At 40.4% G+C, this 26,824-nt stretch overlaps 1 protein-coding gene across 2 annotated transcripts in view; it reads right to left on the bottom strand.

Moving 5' to 3' along the window:
* Positions 1-26,523, bottom strand: part of LOC117411404 (adhesion G protein-coupled receptor F5-like) — a 47,959-nt gene extending 21,436 nt beyond the window's left edge. The window contains exons 1-9 of one of the 2 annotated variants that reach the window (XM_034018877.3): positions 26,385-26,523; positions 17,160-17,266; positions 13,298-13,361; positions 12,117-12,275; positions 11,480-11,644; positions 5,973-6,079; positions 3,336-3,397; positions 2,586-2,734; positions 610-801 (exon numbers count right to left, since the gene is read on the bottom strand). In XM_034018877.3, the coding sequence (XP_033874768.3) occupies positions 610-801; positions 2,586-2,734; positions 3,336-3,397; positions 5,973-6,079; positions 11,480-11,644; positions 12,117-12,275; positions 13,298-13,361; positions 17,160-17,264 (1,003 nt within the window). In that variant the 5' untranslated portion in view covers positions 17,265-17,266; positions 26,385-26,523. The remainder of the gene's footprint in view (positions 1-609; positions 802-2,585; positions 2,735-3,335; positions 3,398-5,972; positions 6,080-11,479; positions 11,645-12,116; positions 12,276-13,297; positions 13,362-17,159; positions 17,267-26,384) is intronic. The other variant, XM_059025782.1, reaches the window with a different exon arrangement.
* Positions 26,524-26,824: the final 301 nt, after the last annotated feature.

Here is a 26,824-nt window from a genome sequence, read left to right as displayed (position 1 = left end):
TTTAATCATTATGTTTAAATTGTGTGTGTATGTGTTTTGTTTCTTGTTTTAATATGAAGTATTGTGTAAGTTTCGAGTTCTTTCATTTCCCATCGGCAAAATCAGCTATGTGCAGTTTTGCATAGCCTAACACGACCTGAAGTCACAGATAAGTGTCGGAGCTAAACACCAAAATGCAGGATATTAGCAGAGATGAATGCACTCTGCTAGGTACAACGTGGTATGTAAACCCCCCCCCCAGCGGGAATGTGCAATGATAGAGTGGAAACCCCTATCATTGGACAGAAGTAAGACAAATGGGAGTGGAGTCAACAAGTGTTTACAAAGGTATAAATGCCAAACATTGTAAAGCTGTGTCAGTCTTTTCACCTCTTTTGATTGACTCCATGGATATCCGTGGTTTCCAATACAAACATATGGACTGAGCTGTACTGAGGCCTTGTCAAAGTCAGTTTAAATCAGTTTAAATCTCGTGCTTATATGATTGTATTGGCGGTATACCTTTCTTGTACATAAAGTGTTTTTGAATCAAAAACCATTTGTCAGCTTAATTTCTTCACTACATATACTCAATCAATAAAACAGTAAAAACATATTGCACGTACTTACCATTGTATCCAGGTTGAACTATTAGTGTTGTACCATTTTCTGTTTTGCTAATGACATGCCTTCCATCAACTTTGACATCTGTATCATCCACTTTCCACGTTGCTTTGGAATAATTTACTCTAATGACACAATTCAGGATTAACGTGTCCCCTTCAAAGGCCAGTGTGGGGGTGGAAGTAAATTCTATCTTGTCTAATAGCAAAAGATAGAACATAAACAATAAATAATTAGCCAGCAACCTTTAATATATATTGTATTCATTATGCAAAAACAAACAAACATGCTTTATTTTAATTTAAATATTCTGCAGGATCTGTACCTGTTAGAAAACATGGTTAAAGTCACTAATGCTAAGGCAAAGGTTGTTAGCGCCTGCCTATAGGCTGCTGTGTGGGTGCAAAGGGGTGAAATCAGATTTGGCCCGTGAACTGATTTAGGTACATTGCTTTGCATATGGTCTGTCGTGCTAGTGCCAGGTAAAGGCAAAACATTGGGAGTGTGGCCTCATTAACACAGTCACCTGATCGATTTTGAAGACAGTGCTCAGGTTTGCCTTGTGCTTCAAACAAACCTCTCTGAGAAGGTCTTACCAAAGAGCAAATGCTAGCAGTAGGTATTGATCACACATTAAAATAGGAAAGTAAAAGGAAACAATTTAGGATTCAACTGAATGAAATGTTAAGAATGGTTTTCTCAAGCACAATACATAGTAATTGTTCACATTAACACAATTTAGCATTCAGATTGCAGTAGTGCTCATAGCATACACACACACACACGCATATACAGATAGATAGATAGATAGATAGATAGATAGATAGATAGATAGATAGATAGATAGATTGATGTGGTGTCAACTAGGCCAGGACTTGGATTCTATTTTTTTGTGTTAAACTGGTAAAAAATATATTAGTCTTAATTTAAGAGATATGGAATGGGGTAGTGTGACAGAGATCCAGTGATTCTTGGTGTTAGATCTCCTTCCTGACCTGTGAGGGCGCTGTGTAAAGGGAACAGAGTACCCTGGACTAGATGGCCAGACAGCTACAATATTCTCTAAGTTTGTGTTCTATGAAACTTGGAAAGAGGTTGAAATTGGGAGTTTATAAAATTATTTATTACCATTTAAGATTTGCCATTTCGGGGGTTGAGTTTTCTAAAATTACATACATTATAAAACCTAATCTAGCTCTGAAACTGTTCAAGATATTTCAATTCTGATTTCAGATTTGAAATCTTTGAAAAATTGTGCAGCTACCATATACTCTAGGTTTTTTTATGGACTTGGAAAAAGGTTGAAATTTGCAATTTTTTAATAATATTTGTAATTTCTTTTATTTTTCAAAGAAAAATTATGATGAGTAGCTCATATGGAAAAAAAAAAATCACCCCACCACAAAATAAACCACATTACTGAAAATATCTACTTAATGCCTTTCTGTAGGTGTATTGGGTTTTAATTTCTGATTGATGGTTTAAAAGCTACAAGCAAGTGTTCATAACCAAATATGGACATTTTCCGTACGCAGCATAGGGTTAACCAAGGGGTCATGATTGACGGTATATAAGGGGATGTAGTAATGTGATCTGTTCCTTTATTCATGGTTACGCTGATACTGGAAGGACCTGTGTATTGTCTGTCTAAAACTCTGTTATTGTTCATTGTTCACTAGACTAGACGGCTAACATAATTCGCAGCTGTCGCGCTACCTGCTCTACACCTGTGCACTAATTACCACTTTGTCACAGGTAGTTATAAAATTAATTAAATAATTAAATGGAATATTAGCCTGCTCGTAAACATAATGAGTGTTGGATTCAGTTCTCATCTACTCTGTACCTCTATTTCATTAAGCACATTCTGATTTGCTTTGAACACATTTTTAACATCTGGACAAGGTAAATAAACATTGTGTGATTTGTGGTATAAGTAGCATTTAGTCAGCGTTCACCTATACAAATAATTATGTTCTTACCAGTAACAACTGCTATAAAAGATGATTGATCAACTTGATAGCTTTTCACAAGAAGAGCTGATGTTATTTTGTTGTTTCCTGCCTGCAAGTCGGAGGATGATGATGTCCCAGTTGTCACTATCTCATAGTCTACAATAACACTGCCATTTCTGCATAAATGAAAACAGACATTATCTAAAGAAAGGAACTGATCATTCTGGTTTCTAAATAAGATTGGTTTTGATGGCAATAGGAAGTACCAATGGTTGTTAAAAGTACTTGAATCATATGCAGTTGAATTATTATAATTATATTCTTCCTGTGGATGACAAAATAAAGTGGAAACTCCAAAAGTTGAAGTCATTCATGCTGTTAATTAATCTAGAATAAGTTACAGGAAACATAATTGTTTGGGAGTGGTTACACATTTTCTTTGGAAATAAAACAAAAGATGTTTAAACTGCATTTGGACATTTTTATACTGAAGAGTGTCATTAAAGTGTGGTGGTGTCTGAGTCACTGTTCAGGTAAGCAATGTATAGTATATTGTCTACTGTGGTACTAAAAGTAGTCAGTTGTGCTATTTCAAATAAAAAGGAATGGGAGAAAACTGAAGTTGAAAGAATAGATATGCACACAAAATATGTAAGTCTAGAATTACCATTTTGTTCCTGTAACTTCTTCAGTATAAGTGGTGATGACCTTTATTCAGCTAAATAGAAGATACATTTAGGTTACTACAACTAAAACTACTAATAATAAACAACTTACCTGAAACCTGTGACTGCTACTGTCTGAAAACCCTTTACAGCTGCAGAATAACTCTGAGTTATCTGAAAAGAAGAATTCCATTGGAAATAAAGTATATATATATATATATATATATATATATATATATATATATATATATATATATATATATATATATATATATATATATACACATACATACATACATACATACATACATACATACATACATACATACACACACACACACACACACACACACAGTGGCTCTCAAAAGTATTCACCCCCCTTGGACTTTTCCACATTTTATTGTGTTACAACATGGAATCAAAATGGATTTAATTAGTTTTTGCCACTGATCAACACAAAAAAGTCCATAATGTCTAAGTGGAAAATAAAATCTACAAATTGTTCTAAATTACAAATACAAAACAGAAAATAATTGATTGCATAAGTATTCACCCCCTTGAGTCAATATTTGGTAGAGGCACCTTTGGCAGCAATTACAGCCATGAGTCTATTTGTATAAGTCTCTACCAGCTTTGCACATCTAGACACTGCAATTTTTGCCCATTCTTCTTTGCAAAATTGCTCAAGCTTCATCAAGTTGGAGGGGGGCCTTTGGTGAACAGCAATTTTCAACACTTTCCACATATTCTCAATTGGATTGAGGTCTGGGCTTTGACTGGGCCACTCCAGGACATTTACCTTTTTGTTTTTAAGCCACTCCAATGTGGCTTTGGCTGTATGTTTGGGGTCATTGTCCTGCTGGAAGATGAATCTTCTCCCAAGTCCCAGGTCTCTTGCAGACTTCAGCAGGTTTTCCTCCAGGATTTCTCTATACTTTGCTGCATCCATTTTGCCCTCTATCTTCACAAGCTTTCCAGGCCCTGACGCAGATAAGCATCCCCAGAGCATGATGCTGCCACCACCATGCTTCACGGTAGGGATGGTGTTCTCAGGATGATGTGCGGTGTTAGGCTTGCGCCAAATATAGAGCTTAGCGTTGAGTCCAAAAAGCTCTATTTTGGTCTCAGACCATAGAATCTTCTTCCATTTGGTCTCAGAGTCTCCCATATGCCTTCTGGCAAACTCTAGCCGAGATTTGATGTGAGTTTTTTCAACAATGGCTTTCTTTTTGCCACTCTCCCATAAAGGCCAGTTTTGTGAAGCACCTGGGCTATTGTTGCCGTATGCACAATGTCTCCCAGCTCAGCCGTGGAAGACTGTAACTCCTTTAGAGATGCCATATGCCTCTTGGTGGCCTCCCTGACTAGTGCCCTTCTCGCCCGGATACTTTTGAGGACAGCCTGTTCTAGACAGATTCACAGTTGTGCCATATTCTCTCCATTTCTTAATAATGGACTTTACTGTGCTCCGGGGGATATTCAATGCCTTGGAAATGTTCTTATATCCTACCCCTGATTGGTGCTTTTGAAGAACCTTATTCTGGATTTGCTTTGAATGTTCCTTCATCTTCATGATGTAGTTTTTGTTAGGAAATGTACTAACCAACTGTGGGACCTCCCAGAGACAGGTGTATTTAACCTGAAATCACGTGAAACACTTTAAGTGCACACAGGTGGACTCAATTCAACTAATTATGTGACTTCTAAAGACAATTGGTTGCACCAGAGCTTATTTAGGTGTGTCATAGCAAAGGGGGTGAATACTGATGCAATCAATTATTTTCTGTTTTGTATTTGTAATTAATTTAGAACAATTTGTAGATTTTATTTTTCACTTTGACATTATGGACTTTTTTGTGTTGATCAGTGGCAAAAACTCCTAATCCTAATCAATCCATTTTGATTCTATGTTGTAACACAATAAAATGTGGAAAAGTCCAAGGGGGTGAATACTTTTGAGAGCCACTGTATATATATATTTTAAAAAAGTAGTAATTATATAGAGGTACACTACCTGAAATTCTTGTTGTGGCATTGAATAAAATTATTATCTTTGATATAGGGCCATATTCACAAAGCATTTACCACAGTGCAAAGTCTGCACCATTTTTTAATGAAAAACAAACTTCTAATGTTACAGAACTAGTAAGATAGCAACAAAGTGTATACAGGGGTTTTATTGTGTCCTTCCTTTTTTGTTATGTTTGCATTATTATTCAGAAGTTTTAATCAAATTCGTATTTTTATTTTGTATCTTAATTTATAACGCCTACTCCACCCTGTCAGCAACACACAAATATGTCAAGCTACAGTGGCTGGGTTGTTTTTTTCTTTGAGTTTGCAAACACCGACTCTGTCTTACCAGCAAAGCAAAAAAAAATCTCGATCCACAGTTGCTGTTCACTAGATGGCGTAATAACGTACAGCCACTCTGGCTGATCTAACTTATTCTACATGCATCCTTGGGCTGGCAACTAGGAACGGAAGAGCATATATTTTTTTAGTACCTTAAACACAAGTATCAATAAATCCATGTACTGTACTCATGAACTTTAATACTTGAAGCTTCTTTCATTTTTCTAGTATGTGGTGAATACTTTGTGATATGGTTTCTACCATTGGATATCAATCCAACAGATGCTTTGAGCCTCACAAGCTTTCGTAGACATAAACATCCAAAGAAGAAAGCAAGTAATGTGTGTTGCTATGCAGCTCATGCACATAACAAAATACAAAAATAAACACTCACTGCATCTTCAATGTCACTTTTGTACTGGTTATATTCCGGGGATGATTTATTATTTAGAGCAGATATAAATGTGAGGTTCATCGAAAAAGCCATTTTCATAACAAAAGCTGTAAAACAAGAACAGTTTTAGTAAAGATTCTAAAACGAAGATAATCTGACCCACGTGGGGGGCTACAGTAAAGTTGTAAAAGACTAACATCAGAAATGCTTGTCTATTGTAAGCAAAAACCGCTATGTATTATATAAAACAAAAAACTACATTTTAAGTGACAATAAGAGCTGACAAAGCCGAAAAAAATGGGAAGTTGCCAGGTAACACCACCACTGCACTCTTACTTCACCCATGTTCTGACAAGGCTTTCCATCACACACTGCTTAACAGCAGGGGGGTTCACTTCAGACAACATAGGTAGTCACCACCACTGGGCAGGTCAGTGGGTTGCTGAGGATTCAAAAGTTCTCTGAAACAGCCCAATACAGTAGATATCCTTTAAAAGTTTTGAAGAGTCACTGTCCTTTGTGATTAAAACCAAAACTGTAGTAATGACTGTTGACTATGTGACATTTGTTTAATCTGATAAAGAACAGTGATCTTTCTTAACTTTTAAAGCAGTGGTTCACAACCCTGCTCATGGGGACCCCTTGTGTCTGCTGGTTTTTGTTCCAACTGAGCTCTCAGTTACTTAAATGAACACTCAATTGAACTAACAATGTGGTTAATCACATTTTTTAACTATTCTTCAGCTTATAAGAAGTTGGAGATTTCAAGTTTTATACAATTTTATACATAACTTGAAATCTCCATCTCTTTCAAATCATTCAACAGCTTTGATTAGGCCAATTGTTAGTTTAAGTGAATGTTCAATAAGGACATTGAGTTGGAAAAAAGTAACAGCAGACACAGGGGGGGTCCCAGGAGCAGGATTGAGATTCACTGATCTAAGGCATATTAGGCTGTTTCAGAGAACTTTTGAATCCTCAGCAACCCACTGACCTGCCCAGTGGTGGTGACTACCTATGTTGTCTGAAGTGAACCCATCTACTGTACCAGTTAAGCAGCGTGTGCTGGAAAGCCTTGTCAGAACATGGGTGAAGTAAAAGCGCAGTGGTGGTCTTACCTGACAATTTCCCGTCTTTTTCGGCTTTGTCAGCTCTTACTGTCACTTAAAACGTAGTTTTTTGTTTTTAATTTCACTGGAATGCTGAGTTTATATATATATATATATATATATATATATATATATATATATATATATATATACACTACCGGTCAAAAGTTTTAGAACACCCCAATTTTTCCAGTTTTTATTGAAATTTAAGCAGTTCAAGTCCAGTGAATAACCTGAAATGGTACAAAGGTAAGCGGTAAACTGCCAGAGGTTAAAAAAAAAAGTTTAGGTTACCAAAAACTGAAAAATAATGTACATTTCAGAGTTATACAAAAAGGCCTTTTTCAGGGAACAAGTAATGGGTTAACAACTTACAGCTGTTCTGCAGCAATGGAAGTAAATTAAGCCTTGAAAGTTGATGCTAACAATTCCTACAGGTGTCCCAACTTTTGACAAACTCTGACAGGAAGAGGTCTGGCAGACCCAAAGCCACAACAGAATCAGAAGACAAGTTTCTGAGAGTCAACAGCTTGCGTGATAGGCGGCTCACAGGACAACAGCTTCAAGCACAGCTTAACACTGGTCGAAGTAAGCAAGTCTCAGTTTCAACTGTGAAGAGAAGACTTCGAGCTGCAGGTTTGACAGGTCGAGTGGCAGTAAGAAAGCCATTGCTAAAATGGCAAAATAAGAAAAAGAGGCTTGCCTGGGCCATGAAGCACCGCCAGTGGACTACTGAAGACTGGAAGAAGGTCTTATGGACCGATGAATCAAAATTTGAAATCTTCGGTTCATCACGCAGGGTTGTTGTACGCCGTCGAGTAAGCGAAAGGATGGTTCCTCGGTGTGTGACACCAACTGTCAAACATGGAGGAGGAAGCGTGATGGTCTGGGGCTCTTTTGCTGGATCCAGAGTCAGCGACTTGCACAGAGTGACTGGCACCCTGAACCAAAACTGCTACCACAGCATTTTGCAGCGCCATGCAATACCCTCTGGTATACGCCTAGTTGGTCAGGGGTTCATCCTACAGCAAGATAATGACCCAAAACATACCTCCAGGCTATGTCAGAACTACCTTAGAAGAAAAGAACAAGACGGTGGGCTTCAAATCATGGAATGGCCAGCACAGTCTCCAGACTTAAACCCCATCGAGCTGGTTTGGGATGAACTGGACAGAAGGGTGAAAGCAAAGCAACCTACAAGTGCAACACATTTGTGGGAACTTCCGCAACAGTGTTGGGAAGAACTTTCCGAACAATATTTGATTTCCATTGTAGAAAGAATGCCAGGAGTGTGTTCGGCTGTTATATCTGCAAAAGGTGGCTACTTTGATGAGTCAAAAATTTAGATTAAATTTTGTTAAACAAAACGATTCCATGATTTCTTTTTTATCTCCAATTGTTTATTTGTTCTATGCTTTAATTTCAGAGTACACTGAGACATTAAACTGCGTAAATTTCAATAAAAACTGGAAAAATGGAGGTGTTCTAAAACTTTTGACCGGTAGTGTATATGCACAATGGAAAGTACATCATTTCATTGTAGGTTTCTCTGTGTAAGTTTTAGGTTGGCAAACCATCTTAGTATTGACATTTCAAATATATTATACACTTATACATAGACTTCTCATTAATAGACAGTGTATTTGAATTTTCTGTTTACTTATGTGGAGTCTGTGCAATGATGTGGAATAATAATAATAAAACAAAAAGTTGAAGGGAACAATACTTTACAACTGCATCTCATTTCTAGTCATCAGTAAATAGCCTTGCGCAGCGCTGACCACGTCAGTCAAGGGGTGTGGCCAGGGCAGTGCCGGGAGTTCCGTTTGGCAGCGCTGCCTGTCAATCTCTCCCTCTTTCCTCTATTAACCTAGCACTACTTCCTCTTTGTCTTGTGTTTGTTTTTTGTAGACTTCACTGCAGACCGACTTGATATTTCTGATATTCTTGCTTATTGCCAATTCGCTTGTTTAGTGTTCGTGATCTTTTTTGTTTGAACTTTTCATTTATTGAGTGTTGTCCGTGTTTTGTTTATTTAAAATTAAAAAAAAAAAAAGTGGGGGAAATTCAAATGAGAACTGAATCATCATCTCAAGGCTTTTCTAATTATGGATCCGCTGTTCGAGCTTCAATCGGATGATTTGGAGGAATTCCAGCCCGGGCAGCCACACTGTTTTACACGTGCCCCCCTCCGAGCCGGTCTAACCCTGCTCCAGGCCTCCCTCCCGCTATCTACCCAGCTCAGCGGTGCACCATCTAGGCCAAAGTGGACACCCTCTCAGCCAAGGCCCAAAACACTATTTTTCAAGGATTGGCCTTTTCCTAAGCTCCTGAAGGACTTCGATAGGGGTATTCAGATTCCACTAGGAGCGGAGCGCAAAGAGCTCTTTCAGATTACTGCCACACCTTCTCGGCAGTCCCCGTCTTCCCTTCTAAATGGAAGCGCGGAGTGACCCAATCCCATTGTTCAGGCCCATCCTCCTCAGCCCCGAGCCCTTCCCAGCTCCTGCCTCCTGACCAGCTCCTCGACTCTCCAGGCCCAACTACCAGGTCCAGGCAGCCGTTCTCTGTAGCAGCTGTGGTTTATACGATCCAGAGGCCCCACCCTCCACAGTCACCAGCCTCTGACTCAGACAGCATATGTCGGGAGATGCTTCAAGATATGAAGGCCCTCCTGCAGCCGGTTTCTGAATCCATAGTGGCCATCAACACCAGGCTCAGCTTCCTGGAAGCCCGCTACAGCCCAGCCCCTCCATTCCTCCATATTTCAGCCGCCGCCTCAGTGATCGAGGCCATCTTTCACACTGGCCTCCGCCTTTCCTTCCCACCCCTAGCACACCATCGGCTCCAGGCGCATCACTGTTTCTCCTACCCTGCATGTACAAATTATTGAAGGTAAGGATGTCAATCTGGTGCTCGTGCTCATTGCTACATCTGAGCTCATGGACCAGCGGACAGTGACTTGTGGCGATGTATCTGTAACTCTCAAATCTACCTATCCTCGCCTTCTCAAGAATCTGACGATGGCTTTCGTCATGGCTTTTTCAGCTTTCACAGATGTCCTATGCAGCACCTTTCCTCACCGCCGAGAGGAGCTGAACCACTACCTAGCCTATACCGTAGAACTGGCTGTGCGCTATGGGGGCACCATACTTTATGATTATCATAAAAGCTTCTCGGCTAAAGCAGCAGCAGTCCTCGGAACAGATAACATCGTCATCAACTGGGCAAGACCAGATATCGACCTGTTCCACAGGATATTTGGCGGCCGTAGAGAATACGCCTGTGGGGTCTGCAGCTCTACTAGTCACTCCACCCACCTCTGCCCAAAAACAGCTGCAGCTGGCCCATCCAGCTCCTCCCGGTTTCCACCGTTCTCTCCTAATTTCCACTACTGAGTGACAGCTCCTATTCGCCCAATCCGCTCATCAGCCCCTCCTGACTCCTCTTCAACTACATACAGATTTGGCCGACCTATCTCCGGGGGTCACCAAATTTGTAACAATTTCAATAACTCGGTCTGCAACAACTCCAACTGCCGATTTCTTCACTCCTGTTCCTTCTGCGGTGATGCCCATGCAAAATCCATCTGCCCGCTGAAACACTCTAAATAACAATCAACCCTGGCGGTTTCTTCTCCTGTCAACGCGCATGCTTTATATGAAACCCTCAGCCTCCACCCTGATCGGTAGTTTGTCGAATACCTCCTCAATGGCCTCCAACATGGCTTCTCCATCAGGTTGTCCTGCCTCCTGTCTTACTCCCTCTCCTGCAACAACCTCCGTTCAGCAACGTCAGACCCTCAAGCAGTTGCCTCCTTGATCAAGGCTGAGGTGGACAAAGGTTTTATGATCGGCCCCTTCCCAGCCCCTCCATTCCCAGTGTTTCGGATCAACCTGATCAGCATTGCCACTCAAAGTATTTCTGGAAAGAAACGCCTTATCATCGACCTCTCGGCTCCTCGAGGCCAATCCACCAGTAGTATTAACACTCTGATTCCTCTGGACCAATTTTCTCTCCATTACGTCACCCTTACTATAATAATGAATAATCACCTCATATGTATATTTAAACAGTCATACTTTTCTCTTTCCAGTTTGACACAAATCTAAAATCCTCATGCAAATACTTATTTTTGTTGTAAACTAAATGTGCTGTCTACACTAACTAATTAATGTATGATTAACCCTTTGAAACTTTGCCTTTCACTTCATTTGCAATGAGTTTTATGACTATAAATTACCAAGATTTTTTTTTTTTTTCCAACTCAGCCTCAAAAGTAGTATGATAAATTTAAACTCAACATAAAAACTTTGCCAGTGTAGTTTGTAGTTTACACGTCCCTGAAGTATAGCTCAAAACAATAAGGTTAAAAGCATTGTATCATATTTTTCTTACAAAGTTTTGCCTGGCAATAGAGTCCATCTGGTGGAGCTGCTTTGATGCAATCACAGGTGTCAGTGGAATCTCCTGAGCAAGATCCAAATTTGCTGCAGTTTGCAGAAGACCAGGCATACGCTTTTTCACACTTGCACTGTGTGTTTTCACCACTGAGAGTGCAAACTAAAACAAAAAATGCAGTTATACACAGTCCAACTTCAAAACATTCCAAACATTCATTTTAGGATTATTAATAATACAAATAATAAAAAAAAAACATGTTAAGTAATTTTGATTTAAAGATAAAATTAGGTGGAACTTTTCAGGATGTCTTTTGCTCCACCACAATGCATATGGAATACCAGAAGTATTTTCGCTTGTCAGGAAAATTTGTTTCCAGTAGCCACAGTAACCCATGAGGACCTTTTATAAAAAAAAAGAAACAAGTTGTGTGGCTAGAGTTACTGTAGCTACCACAATACTTGAATATAAATGGTTATGGCAAAAACGGATGTAGATTATGAAACAGAAAACATGTAATTGTGTATTAAAGTAAATATAAAATAATAATTGGTATTGAAATGTAACATATCCAAAAATTTGTGTTGTTCTTCACTTGTAAATAATCCACTTGTATATTGACTAGTGTACTTACTTGTTGTAAGGACCCCATCTGTAACACTAACATTTTGTTCAACATTAAGAGGATATGATATGTTTTTCTTCAAGAATTGTTTCAGTCCATCTAGAAAGGACTCATCGGAAATATTGACAAGCACCTCAATATCAATAAAATATTCCTGAAAATCAGTCGCTGCAAAGAGGAACAATGGAATTATTATTATTATTATTATGTATTTCTTAGCAGACGCCCTTATCCAGGGCGACTTACAATTGTCACAAGATATCATATTATACATTATATCACATTATTTTACATACAATTACCCATTTATACAGTTGGGTTTTTACTGGAGCAATCTAGGTAAAGTACCTTGCTCAAGGGTACAACAGCAGTGTCCCCCACTGGGGATTGAACCCACAACCCTCCGGTCAAGAGTCCAGAGCCCTAACCACTACTCCACACTGCTGCCCTCATTGAAACATTGAAATAAAATAGTTAGCAAGGATCTTCATTTTCAACAAGGAATTTTTTTTTTTTTTTTTGTAACGTCATCTCAGTTTTTGTGTTCTTTCCATAGTTTTTTTATTACATTTTTTGGTGGCCAAATGAGGCAGCCTGCAATTGCAGTGCTTCAACACAACCTAAAATGTTAGTGAAAAGTTTAAGAATGACATACAATATCAATAGTGGCGCAAGGCCAAATTGAATCTCAGACAAAATATTTAAATGTACCCTCCCATATTGTAATATTAATTAGGTTATTTGCATTTGGAAGGATAATTTCTCTGGGTAAAAGAAAACTACATGGAAACACACATAACCTGAAAGTACAGTAGTATTACTGTAGAAAGCACTGCTGCTTTCTTCTTCTCAAAGCGTACCGTAAACATTCAGTTTAATTTATTGCTTTACTTTCCTAAAATGCAATTAAGTGTTTTTTTTGTTGTTTTTTTTTGTCTGGAAGTGGGTACAACTTGACTATAACGTAGCATATTTAAGAACATACTTAAAACTAATGCTGAATGTAATAGGTTTACAGAACAAAGTAATGTATTGGTACTTAAACATTACTAATGTTGTACTGAAGAGTTTGTTTGTTGTTAGTTAGACAGACCAAAAGACTGAGAATGCAGTCGGTCTGACTAAAGAAAGTATGAAATGGTATGGTTCTATATTAAACATGTGCTCAATGACTACAATAAATTGCTTACCTTCACGTTTTTGCCTCAAAGGAGCATGAATTTGATATTTATTATTTACTGTGGTGCTTCCTACCTAAGATTAAAACAAAAACATGCATATATTTAGGAATAGTAATTAATAATAACAGGGTTTCTGAAGCACAAACGTTTATTTAGTTGGGAACAGTGGCAGATGCTGGCTAAAATGTGTAGGTGCAGGTGAGGGGTGGGATCCAGGGGGCCAACCTCAGTGGTAGAAGCACTGTTCAGTGGATCTGTTTCTTGTTGGAAGCGATGCAAAAAGTTTTATTCTGTGATGTCTTATAGTGCCAAATTTCTCAATTACTTTATTATTAAAGTCAGGAATGTTAGCCATCATGTCTTTTTCAATTGATAACATGGCCATAGCATTTAGTCGTTCAGGTTGCATACATTTCAAAAAAAATAATATAAAAAGTGAGATGTTGAAATAAGACAACTATATTAAACACTCTGAATGTACGCTGACATTTAAATGTGTATTTATTTAAATTTAAGTTTATCCTGAATCGAAATCAATCCCAAGTTCAAAGACCGAGAACAGGGAAAAAATAAGACCTTAAATGGAAGTCACAATTAAGACCAAAAAAAAAAATCACTAATTAACAGTTAAGTAGATTTTTTTATATATATTTTCAGGAACCAGCAGATAACACCGTGTAACAATTTTTCTTTTTTTGGTTCCTGGGTAGTAAGTGTTATTTCCTAATTGCTTATGCCTCAAAAGTATAGAAAATGGCTATTATTCCCCACAAACTTTGCTTTTGTGACCAGGACAGTGATATTTTGAAATTTACCTATTTTCCAGAACATTCCAGATAGATTCAGTGCTGAGTAAACTTGGAGTAACTTCTAGAACTTTCCAGTAATATAAATAATAGTATAAATACAGGGGCCTTAAGCCCACCAGTTCAGTTTAGTTCCAGCTGCCTAAGTGGATACATATCTGCATTTTTCTGAGATGGCATCAAGGTCATAGGAGACTTCAAAATGGTGGCATTCCTGATGGGTCTCCAAGGCGGTTTTACCAAGTTTCCCTGCTATCTTTGCCTTTGGGAAAGCAAGGACAGCAAGGCGCACTACCACAGGCGGGACTGGCCACAGCGGACCGAGTTCTCTGTGGGGAGGAACAACGTCAAGTGGGAGCCACTGGTGGACCCCCGGAAGGTGCTGATGCCACCATTGCACATCAAATTGGGCCTTATGAAACAATTTGTCAGAGCTCTAGATAAGGAGTCGGCAGCCTTCAAGTACCTTCAAGACTTCTTCCCTAAGCTGTCTGAGGCAAAGGTCAAAGCCGGTGTCTTCGTCGGACCACAGATAAAGAAGATCCTGGAGTGCAATGAATTCCCCAAGAAGCTCACTAGTAAGGAGAAAGCGGCTTGGAACAGCTTTGTCGCAGTGGCTCGGGGCTTCCTGGGCAATCACAAGGCCGAAAACTATGTGGAGCTGGTTGAGACTCTGGTGAAGAACTACGGCACAATGGGCTGTAGGATGTCCCTCAAAGTCCATATCCTTGATGCTCATCTTGATAAATTCAAGGAGAACATGGGAGCGTACTCGGAGGAGCAAGGCGAGCGCTACCACCAGGATATACTGGACTTTGAACGCCGCTACCAAGGACAGTATAACGAGAACATGATGGGAGACTACATTTGGGGGCTGATTCGTGAAAGTGATTTACAGTATAATCGTAAATCTCGAAAAACTACTCACTTCTAAATCTTTTGTAGTGATTTTTGTATTACTTTAGTATAAATACATGTTAATTTGGATTCATATGTTGTTTTTTTCTGACTTTATGTGAACGAAAAGACACAAATTTGCCCGTTTTCTCATTGGAAATAGGTAAATTTCAAAATATCACTGTCCTGGTCACAAAAGCAAAGTTTGTGGGGAATAATAGCCATTTTCTATACTTTTGAGGCATAAGCAATTAGGAAATAACACTTAATACCCAGGAACAAAAATTGTGTTACATAGTGTAATTCATATAGACCAAATTAAAGACTGATCAGCTACAAACAAGCAGTAAAAAAAATAGTAGCACAAAAACAACTAGAAAAAAAGCCGGACGCGGCTATCATATATATATATATATATATATATATATATATATATATATATATATATATATATATATATATATATATATATATACATGTTATATAAATAATATTAAAAATACAAATATACTGTACTGTATATTTAATAACCGATTACCCCAAACAGGCAGTAGTGGTCAGTAAATATATAAAAAAAAAACCACAGCAAGATATTACTGGGTGCTCGCATCAAATAGATTATACCAAAGATCTTCTAAATAGAAGATCTTTGATTATACCTGCTCCTATTCCTGAGTAAGTACAGCCCGGCTTCAGCCCATGAAGTAGATGGGATGAACGTCATTGTTGATGTGTCAGTGTCACGTGACAGGGGGAAATGAAACGCACATCACCCAGAAGAAGGGAAGCGCAATTCATTAATAAGAGACTGGGGGCTCTGTAAATGTTAACCGGACACCCCTGATTGGGAATCACTTTAGACTTTGGACTGGCACAACCCGCCTTACACATCAACATCTACAATTGTGTTGTATAAACAGCACATGTAAAGCAATGCACATGAGGTTCTTTTCTTAGTAAGAGAGGTTCTCAATGAAATGCAGGCTTGTATGGTTCTGACATGGCCGTTCCAGAAACCTTTCCTTCGCCTGTCAGATGGTCCTGCAACTCATCTTGAGAATATTGCTGTAGCACATACGATTTATCTATAAAGAGGCAATATTGATAATACCTTGAAATAAATAAAGACATGACACAAGGTGTTGCTATTGTCCCCCGATAGCTATCATTGTAAGCGGTCCTTACTGTAGTTTTAAATGCATTTCTTATTTTTCATTCATGCCAGTGCAGTATAACTTTTTTGTTTGTTTGTTTTTGTTAAATGGGAATTTAAGTCGCCTACACTCTGTTTTAGTGGGAGAATGGTTAATTTCCAGTTCACACTTGGTTCTACTGGTAATAGGTTTAGTTTTTTTATGTAACAGGTAATACAGACTACTCTTAATTAACCAGTATTATTTATTTATTTATTTATTTATTTTACAGGGTAATCAGAATCTAACTTTATGGGATACATTCACAAAGCTATTTACTTAAAATCGTCATTAGCACTTTTTTTTTCAGAAAGTAGAAATGCACCCAATAAAGTTACCAGACAATAAATAAACACACAATACTTCTAATTCAGATGCTTGAATTAAGTATTCAGTTGTTTCTTATGACATTTACAGTTATGATGTTTTGGAGTAAATAGCATTGAGAATCTATCCTGTATGTACTGTTAAGCTTGATTTTCCACTTTGTACTATACACAGAGGCTTCTACAGAGGTCTTAGAGATTCATTATGCAACATGCGTCCTTTTTTTTTGTTTGTTTTGACAAAACCCTCCTGTAAAATCCACCTGCGCCACAGGGAACCTAACTATTATTATTATTATTATTATTATTATTATTATTATGTGACAAAATGACAGTAATGGAAAATCATTTACACAGAAATACAAGAACATATCTGTGTACATATTCATGCAACATGAGTCTTTTGATAAAACCCTGAAGCCTCTTTTTGTTTTAGTTCAGACTTTGACCTCAAATTTGAGGATGTAACAATAATGGTGACTAATAAAATAATGTTTTTTTCACATTTAAATTTACAGTAATTCTGAATAGCTATTCAGCTGTTTCTGAAATAATTGGATTTGGATAACGCTAGTATTTGGCTTATTTTTATGGTACTGTATGCAATTATTTTCTGATTTAAAAAAAAAGCTGTAAAATGTTTACTTACTATTAAATGGTACTCGTCTTCATAACCATGCACTACTTCTGCTTGTGAAATGTTAACTAAAAGCAGCAGTATTATGGAATACAAATTCACTGCATACATGGCCATTTCTGTTAAAAACAAACAAACAAACAAACATACATTTTAGTAACACCCACTATTTCTCTGTTGATATTCTTTACAGTGCATGTACATTACCTGTACATTATTTGACAAGAAGAGTCTGACAAGACAACACAACACAAATAATTGTTTTAAAGTACATTAGAAATTATAAAATAAGACTATTCATCATAATAATTATATGGAATAAATTCATGCTTGTTTTTACTATAAATAGCAAAATTGGCCTATTGTATTTTATAAATAATTAGGTTTTTCACATACTTGGTACCCCATTCAAATGCCTTTAGGGACAATTTAATATAAAAGGGATATAAAAGTAAAGAAAAAATATACAGGTGAAGTCGTAGAAACTTGAGCATTTCTTTAATCTGTTACATGGCTTCTAGTAATGAGACTTATCTACAGTGTAATCATATTCCGGACTATCTGACCAGGAAATCTGAAGGCGGTATTTACAGTAATCAGGTGAACAATCCTGTTATCAAATATTTTCTGTCTTGTTATCTTGGTAGATACTGTAGCATGTTAACTGAAAGAACACACACAGAATTAGTTATAATTTGTTCCTTTGTAACAACTTATAGCTGATTTCTCTTTCAAATTGCAAAAAATAAATAAAAAAAAACAAAACATGGCACTTCAAACTTGTTTTTTACTTTTTATTTTCCTCCCAATCCATACATATGAGAAAAGGGCTAGTATTTCTATACACAGTATAAAGGCCCACTTGTCTGCATGGGGCACGGATGTGTGAGAGTCGTTAGTAAATTCCTCCAGTGAGCCTGACCTTTTACTGTTTTAGATACCTGAAGCACTTAATTGAGGCTGCTCGTGAAAACAAGCTGCCCAGGACAAGCTTAACACAGCAGCAGAAAAAAACAGATATCCAGAGCAGAGCTAAGCCAGGCTTTGTGCCGTCACCATCGAACCTCTTCATGGCCAGTTCTATTACAATTCTACTTCACTCCCACTTGAGCTTATTCTTTCCTTTTTATCTGCACCCCCTTAAATCCAGTTCAACAACCACTGGTGTTAAACACACGCTGGCATGAGAATGAAAACCAGATCAACCAGGTCAAACAAATGCAAATCATTTAGCAATTTTACAAGTCCAACTGGGACTAGTGACTCAATTATGGCGTTACCCCTAAAATCACAAATTCACAAAGTTCTACTGGGGCTACCCTACTGGGACCACTACAATACCTAAAAATAGTGACATTTTTACAGTTGGAAAATGGTGGCAATAATTCCCTTGATCCGTACTGTCCCCAGTTGCTGGAGGCCTGTAATAAGAAGCTGCAGCTGCAGCATGGTACAAGAATGGTCCCGACTTGAACATCTTGTCAGACAACTTGACCACAGGCTCTCAGAGGGGTCCTCGCACTAGTATATGTTAAAACTAGGGGTGTATTACGCTTTAACATTTTTATGCACACCTTAGCCAGTTATTTGAGGGGCCTCTTATGCTGTGTCCGATCATGTTTGCTCAATCCTGCAACTGGTATTCACCTTGTACCACTCGTAAAATCTAATGATTACCTTAATTCTGACACAACACATTTGGGTTGGCCTGAATAATCCCAGACAGCAGGTTCAGGGTTTGAGATCAGTGTTGTGCTTACCCATAATAATTCTCTCAGTTCTGCTAATCTATTGTAGCACCATGCATGAACACTGAAACAACTCAAATGTATGTAAAAAATGTAATGCAAACGTAAATTTAAGCTCAGTAGACTTAATGAATTAAAAATACTTACAGGAAACACCAATTTAAAAAAAAAAAAAGCATGTGCTTTTTTTCTTTGTTTTTACTTGTAGGTTCTCCTTCTACAGTATCTCTATCTATTTCACCATCCCCCTTTCCTTGTTTCCTTGAGTCGCACAAAAATCACATTGTATCTATGCATTAAGAGATCAGATTAAAGAACCAATCTTGCATTCTTCATTTATAAACAAGGCAATGGTATATTTAATTGAAATGTCTATAACGCAACACAAGAAGGGCTGTTTAGCATTGGTTATAACCAGGAAACAGATTTTGTGTTTAAGATTCTGTAGATAAAAGGCCATGAATGCAAAACATGTGTCTGTCACGCAAATGAGTAAATTATCTGTGTTACATCTAAAATATAAAGAGAAAAATGTAGTGTTACATTTTTTATGGAGTAAGGTAGGTTGCTTGTAGTTTGCCTGCATTTTGCTGACATTGTAAATTAGTCTAAACCTGTCAAGAGACCAGACCAAAAGTATACCACCTTTATTATTATTATTTATTTCTTAGCAGACACCCTTATCCAGGGTGACTTACAATTGTTATAAGATATCACATTATTTTTTACATACAATTACATTTTTTTTTTATATACACAATTACCCATTTATACAGTTGGGTTTTTACTGGAGCAATCTAGGTAAAGTACCTTGTTTAAGGGTATAGCAGCAGTTCTGACTACAACAACTATATACTGCTTCTGCCTACAATGCCAGGTTTTGCATTCCAGTCAAAATACAGTATATACAGTTACTTAGCCATTTTGGGCAGCAATAACCTTTAACCATGTACGGTACTGGAAAACTGTTTTGGAAATTTTCCATGGAAAAACAAAATGGTCACCATTGGATGTCATATTGCAGAAAGGGACTGGCCAATGTAACAGAGCAGAGGCTGAGCACGAACTGACGGCCCTGCGCACCACAGGCAAGTGTCTTAACCACAATGCAAAAGAGCCAGGCTCGTCGTATTATGTATTTATTTATTTAAAAATAGACTTGACATAATTACAAAAACATAAACTGTCCACTTTTATTCTGTAAAATGAAAACATTGAACCCTGCTTATCCGTATTTAAAATCTCCCTCTATTTAACCAGATTGGCAACAAGACAGTAAATCGATTTTGACAAAGGCACTGAAAAGTTTAACTAGCTCTTCAACCAGCGTTAAATCTCCTTAAACAGTATGGCCAGTAAAAACCAGCAAACTACCAGCTTACATTCATGCTGTGAGAACAATGTGAGAACAATGGAATGAACACCTGTCATAAAATCCACTGCGCAACCTGCCACAGGTCAACAATACCACAGACATTACATTCTACCACAGGATTGTGTCATGAACTAACAGGTACATTCCAAACCACAAACAGAGTTTACATTATTTATTGTAATAAATGTGCAGCTCAGTATATAGATGAAACTAGTCAGTTCCCACTAGATTTGCAGAACATGAATAGCATTGTGAACACCTGGACTCCAGACCCAGTCCAATCCAGCTACACTTTAATCAACATTATCATGACATCTAACAGCAAGGTACATATCCGTTTCATATGCTCTACAAAAAAGACAACTCAAAATGAACAGTCCCATCACATTTGTACTATTAAAAACATTACTTGTACTTAAAATATTGCACAAAAAGGAAGCGATCGTAAAGAAGCAGTCATTAATCTGCATAGACTATACCTCTCCTATACATGTGCTTCTATACATGCTTAGAAAATGAAGCCAAATGTCCAATCTTCTGTTATTTAAACATTACCATGTCCCTTAGCACACCTGTAATCCAACTGTCAGAGTTAATTTAGCATTGGGCTCCCGAGTGGCGCATCCAGTAAAGGAGCTCTACGTGAGTTCGAATCCAGGCTATTCCTTTGCCGATCGAGGACGGGAGCTCCCAAGGGGCGGCGCACAATTGGCCGAGCGTCGCCCAGGGGGAGGGAGGGTTAGGTCGGTCAGAGTGTCCACGGCTCACCGCGCACCAGCGACCCCTGTAGTCTGGCCGGGCGCCTGCGGGCTTGCCTGTAGCTGCCCGAGAGCTGCGTTGTCCTCTGACGCTGTACCGCTTGGGCGGCTGCATGGTGAGTCTGCAGTGTGAAAAAAAGCGGTCGGCTTGACGGCACACCCTTCGGAGGACAGCGTGTGTTCATCTTCGCCCTCCCGAGTCAGCGCAGGGGTGTTAGCGGTGAGCCGACCGTAATAAATAATTGGCCATTCCAAATTGGGAGAAAATAATAAAAATAATTGGCAACGACTAAATTAAAAAAAAAAAAAAAGTTAATTTAGCATTGGTAAAATGCTTTTTGTATGCTGTGAACTTAAATTGTGCATTTTATTAAAATGTCTATATGAATCAGTACAGAATACAGTTATTTACTCTTGGGGAGACTGAAACACATTGGGTATGTTTCTGCCTTCATAAGCAGGAATTACAGATGAAGTCACAGTGATATGTCAAGTTTAGATGCAAATATGCATATATCGGCCTGTAATTTCCAATGTGGGCATAATGCGTATTAATGCAGAAATATACAGTATATATTAATGTAACTATTACATGCAGAAAAGTTTAAGGGGTGAGTTGGGAAGGATCAGGGATGGTTTGCTTTGGCCATAAAACTTTGTACAGTATTGTGGCAAAGTGCCCCCCCTGTGTATGTTATATGTTACGTGTTGTGTGTAAATGTTGGTGTATAGGCATTGGTACACGGGATATAAGCGGGTCTGTGTTTCACGTGTGTGTAAATTGTATATTTGTATTAGGCACGGGGATGGCACATCACATCACGTGCAAGTAAAAAGTAATAATATGTGAGCACGGGGAATTGCACTTTAATGAATTCACGTGCAGTTGTACCGAGATTCCAATTGAATGATTGACTAGCAATCGAGTCTCGGTACAACTGCATAAAAGCTGCATGTTTTCACTCACTGGTTGTTGGGTGTTCGGTGAGTGGAGAACGGGAGAGAGAGAAGGAGAAAAGTAATTGTTTATTTTCTGTTCTGTTCTGTTAATGATTAAATGCTGAGCGCGATCACGCGCTCAGCTTAACCAAAACTCCAAGTCTCTGTGTGTTACTTCCTGGCTCTGGTCTGACACCACCCACTCCGGCCGTCTTTGTGACACGTGGTGTCCTAAGTGGGATCGACAGCGCCTCCAGGACTCAGGCCAGAGCAGGAACCGCAGTTTCTTGGATTACAAAAAAAAAAAAAAAAAAGTAAAGCGAGGATGGGAAGAAAGAGCTGCAGGAAGCAGCAGAAGCAGCAGCAGCAACAACAACAGCTGCAGCCCTCATCCTACATGCCGGGCTGGGAGGAGGACAGCCACAATGGGGCAGTAGCCACCCGTCTACCCCCACTGTCACCGGGTTCCCCACCGTCCCGGGAAATATGGGACTGGCTGGTGCACCCCGAGGGGAACTTCGCCAGTGACCTCCCCTGGGTTATTAACACACTGCGGGTGCGAGATGGAGAACGATGGGAGGACTGGGAGCAACAGCACAACCCGGCATCAGTTTGTGACCTCACCATGGTGGTGCTGGGGTACCTAGCGGCAGACATGGGAGGGATGCCTTCCAGTGAGCAAGAGGAAGAATGCCTGCTGGTTTTGCCTCCAAGGAGCCTGAGCGTCCACAGCCCAAGCGGGAGGAGCCTGAGCGTCCACAGCCTAAGCGGGAGGAGCCTGAGCGTCCATAGCCCGAGCGGGAGGAGCCTGAGCGTCCTACGCCTGAGTGGGAGGAGCCCGAACGTCCTATGCCTGAGTGGGAGGAGCCCGAACGTCCACAGCCCAAGAGGGAGGAGTCGGTGCGTCCACAGCCTAAAAGGGAGGAGTCGGTGCGTCCACAGCCCAAAAGGGAGGAGTCGGTGCGTCCACGGCCCAAGAAGAGGAAGGTAGAGCGTCCACAGTCTCCACCAGCAGAGGGTGAATGCCTGCTGGGTCCCTGTCCACCAGCAGAGGGTGAATGCCTGCTGGGTCCCTGTCCACCAGCAGAGGGTGAATGCCTGCTGGTCTCCCCTTCCGAGGCAGAGCCGCACCAGTCCCCTGAAACAAGGGTAGACTACACGCCGCTCCCACCTCCGCCGCCAGGAGACTACACGTCGCTCCCACCTCCACTGGCAGGAGCAGAGCAGCAGGAGCTGCCTCTGCCTCCGCCACCTTCACCGGCAGGAGACTACACGCCTCCGCCACCTCCACCGGCAGGAGCAGAGCAGCAGGAGCTGCCTCTGTCTCCGCCAACCCCACCAGCAGAGGAGAAATGCCTGCTGGTATCACTTCCCCCACCAGCAGAGGATGAATGCCTGCTGGTAACACTTCCCCAACCAGCAGAGGATGAATGCCTGCTGGTATTACTTCCCCCACCGTCACGAGGAGAGGAGCAGGAGCTGCCTCTCCCTTCACCAGAAAAACCAGGACTAGATGCTGGCGGTCCTCAGCAGCCCTTGCATAGGCTGCTGAGGGAAGCACGGGGAAGAACCGCCCGGCCGCAGAGGTCGAGAAGCGGGCCAACACCCGCACCCCAGTTTGTCCTGACTCCCTGCCTCGCTTCGCCCAAGGATGCCTGCCTCGCTTCGCCCAAGGATGCCTGCCTCGCTTCGCCCAAGGATGCCTGCCTCGCTTCGCCCAAGGATGCCCGCCTCGCTTCGCCCAAGGATGCCTGCCACGCTTCGCCCAAGGATGCTCGCCACGCTTCGCCCAAGGATGTCTGTCTGGCATCGCCTGGGGTTGCCAGCCGCTCCGCATCGCCTGGGGTTGCCAGCCGCTCCGCATCGCCTGGGGTTGCCAGCCGCTCCGCATCGCCTGGGGTTGCCAGCCGCTCCGCATCGCCTGGGGTTGCCAGCTGCTCCGCATCGCCTGGGGCTGCCTGTTTCGCATCGCCTGGGGCTGCCTTTTGCTCCACACAGGGTGCAGGGTGCGAGGGAGAAGTGGAGCTCCCGCTGCCGCCTCTATGCCCAGGGGCTCCCCTCCCAAGTTCGCCTCCCGAGGGTCCGCTGCTGCTGCCGTCGCCTCCCGAGGGTCCGCTGCTGCTGCCGTCGCCTCACGAGGGTCCGCTGCTGCTGCCGTCGCCTCCCGAGGGGCCGCTGCTGCTGCCGTCTCCTCCCGAGGGGCCGCTGCTGCTGCCGTCGCCTGGGGTCGCCAGGGATCCTGCTTCGCCTGGGGTCGTCGAGGGTCCTGCGTCGCCTGGGGTCGCCGGGGCCTCTGCTTTGCCTCGGGTCGCTACACTGTGGCCGGAGCTCCATGAAGGGGAGCTGCCGGCCATAAAGAAAGAGGGGGAGGTCAGGAGACCTGCGTCCCCAGCCGCAGGAAACACGGTGGCCGGAGCCCCACGGAGGGGAGCTGGCGGCCACAAAGAAGGGGGGGGAGGTCAGGAGACCAGCTCCCCCCGCAGCAGTTTCGCTGCTGGAAATTGGGTGGCCGGAGCCCCACGGAGGGGAACTGCCGGCCATGAAGAAGGGGAGGAGGTCAGGAGACCAGCTTCCCCAGCTGCTCTTTCGCGGCAGGAGATAGTGTGGCTGAAGCCCCGGAAGAGGGAGCTGCCAGCCACGAAGAATTGGGGGGTGCCAGACATTCCACCATGGCCACCCCCAGAAACAACTTGCTTCCCCCTCTTCCAGGACTTTGGGACTGAGGGGGGAGGTGGCCATTGAGGCCATGTGTGCGTTGCACAAGGGGGGATATATGATCACGCGCTCAGCTTAACCAAAACTCCAAGTCTCTGTGTGTTACTTCCTGGCTCTGGTCTGACACCACCCACTCCGGCCGTCTTTGTGACAAGTATATAACATTTTTAAAATGCCAAAAATATTTGTAACCATTAATATACAGTGAAAACCACTTAATATCACTCCTGTTAATGTCAGTTTCCACTTAGTATCACCACATTGAAATGTCTCAGCCAGAACATAATGGGGACAAGCTCCTAATATCACTTTGGTTACACTGGTTAATATCATAAGCAATGAATCACTCATACAACTGATTTTCACCCCACTTAACAGCACATTGTGACATAAAAGCATATACTTAGAAGGTTTACATGTCAGTGCGTTGCTGTTCAGTATTTTAAGAATGATAGCACAATAAAACAAGAACAATGTAAAAAAGTCTAGTAATGAACAACCTAGTATTACTGTATATATTAACCTAGTATCGCAGCAAAACAGGCATATTTGTTGTGTCATGTTACTGGTGAAGTTAATTCTGCCCTGTGGCAGGGTGGAAGCCCTGTCTGTGTAAACTGTGTGTGTTTATTTGTTCCAAAACAAAATCACGTAGTTCTTGCTCTGAGTCTCTATTCCACTGACACCATATGTAGCAGGATAGCATCAAGAATGAGACTCAGTCCGAAAAAGATGCATTTTAAGTCCTGGTGTGCATGTTTAATTAAATAAACAGGACATGAGGGTTACACAAACAAATCCACTAACAAAAAATAATAAAACACACACACACAATTGGAATTACATTAAAAGAGTTTAACTGTAATATGAATTACCGACACTAATGAAAAAATGAAAATGAAGAAACCCATAAACGGTATTGTATAAAAAGTCAAGGTGGTGTAAGTTTACTGTAGGCATCAAAATACTATAAAAAGCCAAGCTATTTGTAACCACATTTCTGCACTACAATATATGAAAAACATTTGTCCTTGTGAGAAGTGTAATACTTTGTATTTTAATGTTAAGATCCAGACTTCTCAGGGAAAATAAGAATAAACCCCACCTGTCAGTAAAGACTGTTTTAAGGTGATCCCTTGAGCATGTGAAACCAATTCGAATCACATTCTGGACAGCAGCATTACTTTTTACATGCTGAATAGTTTTGAACAGTACTACTGTCTAATTAAATATGTTTTAAATTACTGTATAGAAAATGTCCCATCTAGGTAAAAAAAAAAAAAAAATCTCATAATTGTTTCTAGACCTGTTTTTATGAAACTATCTGTCAGGAGAAACATGTGATATTCACTATTACTTCATTGTGTGTTTTGTATCATTGCCAGTTATATTTTTCTTTTGTACAAACAACACAGCGGTAAAATGCCCTAATACTAGATCATTCCTCATGTACTGTATAACTGTCACAGGTTTGTAAAGCACCAAGTACAGTACTGTTATATTACTCTATTGCTACAATAAATCCTAGTTGTATAAAACAAAAATCAATAGATAAAAAATGTTTGAATGCACAAACCCAATACCATATATTTAAAAGAAAACAGCCTTTAAATCAAAAGAGAAATGGTTATTCGATATTGCTTTGTTTGTTTTTAACAGCTATGGTAACAATAAAATAGCTATAGATTCAACTGTTTCTTACCTTTCTGATTGCAAGTTTTCTGTTCCGCATAGGGGTAGTTGAAGATTTCTCTTCTTAACCTGCAGTATAACAAAGTATTGACTCTGTATTAGAAATCCCTTTACATTTATGTGGTTAAGTTTTCAAAGGCATGTTGAGTCCTTTGGCAGTAGAGGGGTATTATGCTAGACACGCCTTTAAAAAAAAACTTCCTGAAACAGCAAGAGGAACAGAGAGTACACCTGTCTAGCAACTTAATGTATTCACATATTTCCTCATGTTTGTTTAAATACCAAATAGTAAGTATTGGATTTACAATGTCGTTTCTCTTTTTACATGTTAAGATTTGTAAGCAATAACATAATTATATAATAAGCAGTAACCTGCTACTGCTGCATATAATTGCAACAGGATTCTTATGGGAAAACCAGGTGGCAAGCAAGTTTACATGGGGGACCTGG

This window comes from Acipenser ruthenus, chromosome 6, assembly GCF_902713425.1.
Source record: "Acipenser ruthenus chromosome 6, fAciRut3.2 maternal haplotype, whole genome shotgun sequence".
Taxonomy (NCBI): domain Eukaryota; kingdom Metazoa; phylum Chordata; class Actinopteri; order Acipenseriformes; family Acipenseridae; genus Acipenser; species Acipenser ruthenus.
This window is presented reverse-complemented; position numbering and strand designations above follow the sequence as displayed.